Raw genomic sequence first — 9799 nt, 5'->3', positions numbered from 1 at the left:
GCAACTAGAAGTATAATCCACATTGAAGATGATATACTATTTAAATAACTGAGGCACTCATAAAAACTAATACATAGACTAGTCCCACATCCATTCATAGCATTTTATTGCTCATAAAAGAACTTTTTCTTTCAAACTAGGTATCACTTATGCATTTGAGTATTTTTAGGTAAAAAAGAAAATCTGCATACTGTTACTGACCATAAATAAAAGAAAGAAATTAATAATGAAATTTTAAAATAAAGAAATTTGGAAATTAGCAAGTACTTCCCAAAATGATTTCTGGGTATAAACTGTAAACAATAGAGTGTTTTTATAGGATTCTTTTCCTCAGAAAGAGGCTTTTTTCTCTGGACTCTATGATATAAACAGCTTAAGGAGAATTATTGTTATTTTCTCTTTGTTGGGGATTGAAGGAGAGATGTAAAATAACCACTAACCATAACAACAACAAAAAGAAAAAAGTATAAATTAAAGTGTAAACATTTTCTCAACAGATATTTATAGATTCCTTATGTCACTTTCACTGCTAGAGCGAAGTCCTTTATTAGTAAGTCATACTTTTTTAAGCTGAAGTAACCCAGTTATTTTATAAATGTAGAAAACTTTTTTTTTACATTTTTATTTTTATTTCTTGCTTAGTACTTTAGTTGAGATTAAAATACATGTCAATCTTTGCTAATTTGTTTGGAAGCAAGCTAGAAGATATATTTATAGCTAACATTGGTTTCAAGAGATTTTGTAATGTCATCAACCTACCTTTTAAAAATAGGGATATTAAAGCACATAATGTTGTATTAGCTTACTTTTTCCATATCTTCATTGCTTTTTGAGTAGGTTATGACATGTTTATATATGGAGTGGGCAAAAGTAGGCTTACAGTTCGTATGGCAAATAATACAATAATCCTATATAATAAAGAGCTAATATGCTAATTAGACCTCATGGCAGAATAACCTTCAGGAAGGACCAGTGGGTGGGCCACAAGGCAGCCAGGGCTGCGATGGGCCAAGCCCCTTTCACGAATTTCGTGCATTGGGCCTCTAGTTAATAAATAATACAAGAATAAACTATTTTTGCATACTTAAAACTGCAAACCTACTTTTGCATACCCTGTATTGACATTTCTTGTCTTTAGCCCAAATGTTGAATTCTTACTTTTAAATGGATAAAATAATGCATGATTTATAAGGATTGTTATAGTACTCTCTAGTATTCAGGCTGTCAGAAGTCTTTAAAGAAAAACAACACAGAATAGATAAAACATTAGAGCATTAAAAAATGAAAACATAAAATTTTAGAAGTAAATATAGGTAAATATATTTCTAATATTGGAGTAGAGAAGGGCTTCTAATTGGTACATAAAATCCACAAGCTATAATGTAATTGATGGATAAATTTGAATATATGAAATAAATAAATACCTTTTCTCCCCAAAGGTAGTTAAACAACAACATACTGGAAAAAATATTTCTAACACAATTGGTAGACATAAAACTAATTTTAAAATTTCCAACAACACTTCTTATATTTTATTGGCAGAGCATAGTCACATAGCTTACAGGAAAGAGAGGCCTGTCTTTTAATGGGGCAGCAAAGAGCTAAAATGTTTTCTGTAACTAATAAGGGGATAATGGATGATAGAAAGAGCTACAGATAAGTGATATCTGCCACACAAGTAAACATGAACAAACAATCAAAAATAGTATTTTAAAATACTATTTTAAAATACTGTGAAAAAAAATTAAAAGTGCTGTGAAAAAAAAATTAAACAGGTCAAGGGGTTAACCAGAGACTTAGCAGTTTTGGTGGCTATAAGTATAATTAGGGAAGTCTTCCTGAAGAGGTGACATTTAAGCCAAGACCTGAATGAAGTGAAGGAATAATCTACATTGAAGATCTGGTGGATAGTACATGTACAAAGGCTCTGGTACAGGTGCAGCAAAAAAGGCAGTGTGAACAAGGGAAAGAGTGATAGATGAGGTTGGACAGGTGTATGTTGGGCCAGATAATGGGGGGTCTTGTAGTCTTGGTAAAGAGTTTGGATCCTTTTCCTAATTGACAGGGATCAATTGGAGGATTTTGACTTGTTAAAAGGCCAGGCGGGGACCATTGTGGCGAGCTGGGCAAGAGATGGACTTGACTTGGACAAGGGTGATAGTTATGGAAGAGTTGAGAAGTGATTAGAATTGGGATATATTTTGTAGCTAAGGCCAATAGGATTTACTGATGGTTTGGATATGAAATGTGGGGAAAAGAGAACAACTCAGATTGAATCCTAGGCCTTTGAACAAATGAGTAGATGGTGTCATTTTCTGAGACACAGAGGTGTACGTTTTGGAAAGGGTAGGAAATCAAACATTTTATTTTGGGTAAGTTAAATTTGGGATACCTATTAGGCATTCAAGTAGAATTGTTAGGCAGTTGGAGATTCAAGATATGGGTAGAGGAGACAGCTAGGAAGGAAGAGAAATGTGGGAGTCATCAGTGTAGAGTTGATATGTAAAACCATGGGATTAAATGAGTCCACCTAGAGCTGTGGTTCTCAAAATTGTGTGCACAGAATTACCTCAGGATTTTTAAAAAAATACTTGAACCTTACCTGAAACAAATTAAATCAGAATCTCTAGAGCATCACTATTTAAAGAAAACACAAACTCCCCAAAAGTGATTCCTAGCAGTCAACAGTTGATAACAACTGATTAAGGCCTTATGGACTGAAACTGTTTATTGTCCATTTGGATTTGGGTATATAGATGACCTTTAGAAATGATTTTAGCATAATAGTGAGAAGGGAAATCTGACTGGAGGAGGTTATAGAGTAAATGGGAATTGAAGAAATGGAGACAGAAGGGGCTCTTTCAAGGAATTTTGCTGAAAAGGGAGCAATAGCTAGAGGGCCATTTCCTTTTAGAGCAAATTTACCTTGATAGTCAGCATTTCAGTGTTTATACTCTAAAATGTGAAGGGTAGAAATAGTGTAAGTGTATATGGGTTATCAGTACAAGAACTTTTTAAAATAAAGCTTCCCGCTATATTTTTTAAGAATCTATTTTATAGTTATAGTACTAGTAATCAAGTAATATGGTGTTTTCATTTTTAACTTTATGTAGTGTATTGTCTTCTCTGTTACAGCTACAAAGCAATGCATTTAAAATGTCTTCTTTTTTTTAAGGCTGATAAAGAATTTGTATGGTCTTTGTGGAAACGTCTCCAGGTGACAAACCCAGATATCACACAAACAGTCAGTTTGATTGTGGAAAGGTAAGTGCCCGAGTCATTTTTTTCATGAGTATTTCGTTTGTTGAATTTGTTTTTCTTCATTATGAAAATTAGAACTTGGTGTTAATCCCCTAAAGTGGCAATTTTCAACCTTTTTCATCTCATGGCACACATAAACTAATTACTAAACTTCTGCGGCACACCAAAAAATATATTTTTTGCCCATCTGTCAAAAAATATAATTTTGATTCATTCACACCAGATGGCTATCATTGTGTTGGCTGTTGTCATCTTTTATTTGAAAATCTAAGGGAAAAGAGGTCAGTGCCTCTGACTAGTCAGGTAATGCATGCTTTCAAAATTCTTATAGCACACCAGTTGAAAATCGCTAACTGAAAGAGATGTATTTGATTTCCAAATGACAAAAGTATTGGATTTATTTCAAGGGATGCCAGTTCACCAGGTAGTACAGATAAGTAAGCCATATCTCTTGCTCATATTCTGACATATTTGGGAAGTTTGCAAGAAAGGGGTAAACTGTGTGTGTGTGTGTGTGTGTGTGTGTGTGTGTGAGAGAGAGAGAGAGAGAGAGAGAGAGAGAGAGAGAATGAGCTATTATAGCTCAACTTTAAAAATTGGAGAAGTCCCTGTTGTTTGGCTTCTTACTCTTAGATTGCTCTTGTTGGCATCTTCCTAGTCATGCTCCATTTTCCCCTAAGGTAATTGCAGTATTTACTTTAAAGCCTGGGATGACCTTGCCAGAGTGTAGTAAGTATTCTGGAATAGGTTGAGGGATTTCACTTAACACTGTATTATCCAGTGTGAGATGCCGTTATTCAACTGTAGATTATTAGGCCTCTACTTGGTCATTAGAAACAGCAGAGTGATGTTAGGTACTCCTTATCAAACATTTGATATACAGTACTCCCATGACACTTAGCAGAGCAATTAAAAACTTGCTTTCCTATTAAATGAATTCCATTACATTTCCTAAATGAGAAGCTAAGCATATGGATGCATTTTTCTTTTTCTTTATTGGAGTCATGATTATGTAACCTGAATATTATTTTTGATAATTTGAACTGCATTTACATTTGGAGTCACTTGCCCTGGGATCATTCGACTATTGCTGGCATTCAACTTTCTAAAATCTGTGATATATATCAATGTTTAATTTCACTGTCCTTGATTATTGTGAGCTCTTAAAATAGTGTAATCAGTTTCTCCTCCTGTTGCTTGTATGTCTAATTCATCAATCAGATTTCTCTTATGATAATCAGAATAAAGTCTTTTGTTAACATACCCTTGTAACTTCCTCAATCATCCTTGAGATAAAATGTGATCACTCTGCCCGCTCTGTTTTTTTAGCAGAATAAGCCTTTGAGGAGATATATTCTTGGCACTTCAGTTGTCATTTCTGTTATTCTTTCTTTATCTTCCTCTTTTTTATTTTTATATATTTTTAAACTTGCTAATTTGTTATATTTTTTAACTTTCCAAAGCTATTCTTTAATTTTCACTTTACTCTTGGTTGTGACAGAAGCAAATATTAAAATATTTTTAGGTCATTGTTCTCATCATTTAATATTTCTATTTTTCATCTATCTATATAAAAGCCCAGTGAACCTTATGGCAGAATGACCAGAATGACTGGTCACTATGATGCACACTGACCATCCTGATCACCTGGTCGGGGCCTGCTCACCAACCTCCCGGTCCCTCCATCCCCAGCTGGCAGGCCTTTTGGTTGGATTGTTTAATCTATTTACCTTTAAATGTTATTATTGATATGGTTGAATTCATCTCTGCCATATCAGTTTTTGTCTTCTATATATATCATGTCTTTTTTGTTCTTATATTCCCTTCTTTACTACTATCTTTTGCATTCAGTGAATATTTAATGTTGTAGCATTAAAATTTCTTTAATAATTTTTTTCACTGATTTTTTAGTGGTTGTGTGTGTGTATATATGTTCACATATGTGTGTGTGTCTGCTCTCTAAGATATTTTAACAGAATCAGCTTCCTATTTTTCTAAGCTTATTTACAGTGACATATAGAAACATTACTGAAGTACAGCTATATTCCCTTATGTCTCTTCCTTTGCTATTGCTGTTATACATATTAAATATATTAATGTTACAAACTGAACAATGCATTTTTATAATTATTGCTTTATGTTATGTTGTAATTTCCTTAGCCCAATAAAACTTTGCTATCATCCACCTCATTTGTGCTGTTATTGATAATTATGTTATGCACATATTTGTCATGTAATTTAAGCCCATCAATTCTTTATGTATATATTATTTTAAGTAGTTGCTTTTCAAATCGGTGAAGAGAAGAAAGTAGAAAAACATGCTTTTAAACTATATTTTATTATAATTTACTGGTGTTCTTTGCTTTTTTGTGTGAAATCAAATTACTGTCTGTGATCACTTGGTGCTTCTTATAATTTCTATCTCTTTTTTGGTCTTTGTTGCAACATTGTCATTATACCTTTCTTTAATTTTAAAACTATGGCTTCCTTTAGTTTTGTGAACATATTTATAAAAGTTATTTTGAAGTTTTTTTGATAAATCCAACATGTCACACTCTCAGTTTATGGATTATACTTTTCTGTTTCTTTGCATGACTTATATTTTTTTTGTTAGAAAGTGGACATTTGAGATATTATATTGTAGCAAATCTGGTTATTGACCTTCCCTACCCATTTCCTCCAGATTTTTTTGATTGGTGACTGGCTGGATTAATTAAAGTCTATGTCCAGATGACAGAGATTTTGGTAGGACTTTCTTGTTATCTTTCCTTGACCACACCCAGCTGTTAAATGTCACTAATTGGTGGTTGATTGTTCAATTATTTTCAGTAATGCCTTAGGGCAGTGGTTCTCAACCTGTGTGTTGCCAACCTGTGGGTCTTAACTCCTTTGGGGGTCCAAAGACCCTTTCACAGGGGTTGCCTAAGACCATCGGAAAACACATATATAAACAGTGGTTCTCAACCTTCCTAATGCCGCGACCCTTTAATACAGTTCCTCATGTTGTGGTGACCCCCAACCATAAAATTATTTTCATTGCTACTTCATAACTAATTTTGCTACTGTTATGAATCGTAATGTAAATATCTGATATGCAGTATGTATTTTCATTGTTACAAATTGAACATAATTAAAGCATAGTGATTTATCACAAAAACAATATGTAATTATATATTCAATATGTGTTTTCTGATGGTCTTAGGCGACCCCTGTGAAAGGGCCGTTCGACCCCCAAAGGGGTCGCAACCCACAGGTTGGCAACCCACAGATTGAGAACCGCTGCCTTAGGGTATAAATTACTCTACAAACTAATTTGGTGTGGCTCCTGTGAAGTTTCTGAGTCAGTGTTTGACATTTTTCCAAATGCTTTAAGTGCTTCTCCTAGCTGTCTTATTCCTCGTTTCTCTCTTGCAAACTAGCAGGCCTACAGTTTAGCATATATCTTGACTTTCCTACCAAACTACCTTTCACCATAAACTACACTGTTCATGAGAATGCCTCTAGGCTTGAACTTCTCAACAATGTGTTGTAAATGAAGTCAAATCCCTTTGGGAAGAGATTAAGACCTGTATATTTTACTTTGCTTCTCTACTCTCTTTTCCATACCAGGCAAAATGGGAGCCAGGCCTCAGGAGCTGAGAGTATGGACAGTATCATGTTTCTCTCTGAGTGACACCACCACTCTAGGAGCTGATTGCTTGGTGGAGGGGAGACAGCAGCCTTAGTTTCTCTTGGCTTGCCTCAGTTGTTGTGGAACCACTGCTGTCATAAGCTGGGCAAGGGAGTTTGGGTCTTCAGTGCTCAGTGCCCAAGGTAGAACCTTTTATTTTACAAATGGTGATTGGGCAGAAAAATGGACTTATCTCTCAGTTGCATTTGACTAGGACTTGGCCTCAGCAACAATTAGCTGGGGGCAGGATGAAAAATGCTGATGTCTTGCTCCTGGGGAAAAGAAGCTCTCCTACTTGGAACTTGGGGGAGATGGAGAAGCCCTTTGCTCTTTCTGCAGCATTCTGGGGTGGACTCTTCACCTTGCTGAGGAAGGGAAATTGTCTTGGTTCAGATACCTTAAGTGTTGGCAGCAGTGAGAATGGCTGCAGTGTTAGACTGGTGGGGTCAGACCAGACCTGAGTTCAGCAACCTTGATACAGACAGTCCTCGGGTTATGACGTTGTTTTGTGGTTATGTTGCCATCTCTCATTTATTTATATATATAAAAAAAGTTCCATCATTTCGACGTATGTACATATGTGCTTTATGTTTTTTTATTATTTGTTTACCACAAGTAATGGTCAGGAATTGTTATCTTTCTTTTAAATTTTTTTTACTGTTTCACTTCATTACTGCTGTGTATGTGCTCCATGTGAGTGATGTAGGTGCTTATGTAGTTGGGTTCCGACACAGTAGGAACGGATCTCCGATGTAACTGGAGGACCTACTGTACTTGCGTTCTGACCAGGAAATAATTCAGTCAAGACTCAAACTGTAAGAAAACATTTATTTAGAAAAATCACAGAGGTAGAAGTAATCTGTAGAAGAATTGTGCTTAGGAAACAAGTTATAGAGGCAAAGGAAGGGCCTTTGGAGCTTAGAAGTGAAGAAGGTCAAGGTGAAGTGAGGAAGGTCAAGGGGATGTGCCTCAGGGGAGGAGGAAGGGAAAGGGAAACCCATGGGCATGCTCCCTAGAGAGAGGAGGCTGGGTCCTCTGTCCTAAGGGTTTTAAGGATGGAGATTTTAGGGGAGGTCACAGAGGAAGATCTCAATAGAATATTCAGCAGTTTTCCAGCTGTGTTCTTTGTGGTCTTCACTGATTGGTTGGTGCCCAGGTAGAGGTGGGGTCATTATCCTGAGGTCAGCCTTGGCATTGCTTGTCTGGTTTTGCTGCTTTTCTGGGCTTGCTGCTGAAGTATAACTGAGACTTAGATGTTGCTCTGCTCATGTCTATCTTATTGACTACCATATAAACACTTGGCTTTCTTACTGATTTTTTTTATGATTTTTGCTGAATAGGTTTCTTCATTTGCTGTTTGCCTTTAGGACCATTTGCACAGGCTATAGTGTTCACCAGTTTCACCTGAGAGTGGGTCAGCAGAGCTCCTCACATGGTCATGCCAGAAGTAGATCTCCCAATATTTGTTGTTTTAAGCATCTTGATTTTTTGATGATTTGTTGTCTAGCAATAGATTACTTCTACACTGGATCAAAAGATATATACAATTGTAATTGTGATATGTGGTGCCAAATTATTATTCCAGTTTATATTTCTAGTAGGAATGTAAGAAGGCGCTTCTTTTCCCTAAATTCTAGCCATCACATTGTTTTCAGATGTTCTGATCTTTGCTTCTCTGAAAGGAAAAAATGAAATTTTGAAATAGTTTTCATTTCATTTTTATGTATAAATGAAGTCTAAGAGCCATTTTATATCCTTTTTTTTATACTTTCTGTATCCATTGCCTATGGCATTTCTATTTCATATTATATGGTGCCCTACAAGTTTAGTATTTTATTTTTAGAAATTATTGGCTTCTCCTTTGAGTTTTTTCACTACATAACTTTTTCACTTCCACAAGCTTGCCATTTTCTTACTTTTCGTTAAATTCCACATCTTGAGGGTAATCTTTGATACCTTTTGGTTTGTTTTTGAACAGAAAATCAATTCCCAAGTTCAGTTACTGTCTCTTTCTCAGTGTCACTTAAAGTAATTCCTCTGTGTGCTTAACTTCCATACCCTCTATCAAGGCTCTTAGCATCTTAGCTCTGAACATCTTATTGATTTATTTTTCAAACATCAGTTCTGTTTTACATCTTCACTTTAAGGTAAAACAAGACATAAGGCACCAAAGAAAATAATTTATAAAATTTAGGTTAAAGGCAACCAATGGAAATTATTAAAAACCTTTTAAATGGATATTGAGGGGAAAGTTATTACCTTTTGGAGTGGATGCCTAGGAGATGGCAAATGTTGCATGGAAACCAGAGTGTGAGATTCAGAAATGCATGGCCATTATTAAAACAGATATCCTTATGACATTTGCTTATTTAAAAATCTCAGTTGAGTATCATTTGAGTGTCTGACACTGCTAAAAGTTAGAGAAAGATAGCTCTGTGCTTAGCTGTTAAAGAATATTGTCTGGTCAGAAAACATTTGCAGAAAGAGACAATTTATAATGGAGTTTGCTAAGTATTATGATAAGTATATTCATAATAATGTAATCATTTATTTTCTTGATTTCTGAAAAAAAGATGTAAGAAGAGTTTCCAGTAATTCTAAGTAGAAGTTTATGTTATTAAAAATAAGATTTTGAGCCAGCCAATGTGGCTTAGTGGTTGAGTCTCAACCTATGAACCAGGAGGTCATGGTTCAATTCCTGGTCAGGGCACATGCTCGGTTTGTGGGATCGATCAGCATTGTGGGGTGTGCAGGAGGCAGCTGCTCTATGATTCTCTCTCATCATTGATGTTTCCCTTTCTCCCTCTCCCTTCCTCTATGAAATCAATAAAAATATATTAAAATTTTTTTATTTCTCTACTAGAATAC

General features: G+C 35.3%; 1 protein-coding gene across 1 annotated transcript in view; it reads left to right on the top strand.

The window, feature by feature from the left end:
- Positions 1-2302: 2302 nt before the first annotated feature.
- CNTLN (centlein) overlaps positions 2303-9799 on the top strand; it is a 248974-nt gene continuing 241477 nt past the window's right edge. The window contains exons 1-2 of the mRNA XM_023758906.1: positions 2303-2346; positions 3136-3264. Coding sequence (XP_023614674.1) covers positions 2303-2346; positions 3136-3264 — 173 coding nt within the window. The remainder of the gene's footprint in view (positions 2347-3135; positions 3265-9799) is intronic.

The sequence above is a fragment of the Myotis lucifugus genome, unplaced genomic scaffold, assembly GCF_000147115.1.
Source record: "Myotis lucifugus unplaced genomic scaffold, Myoluc2.0 scaffold_144, whole genome shotgun sequence".
NCBI lineage: Eukaryota > Metazoa > Chordata > Mammalia > Chiroptera > Vespertilionidae > Myotis > Myotis lucifugus.
Note: the sequence above shows the minus strand (reverse complement) of the source record. Positions and strands in the feature narration are given on the sequence as shown.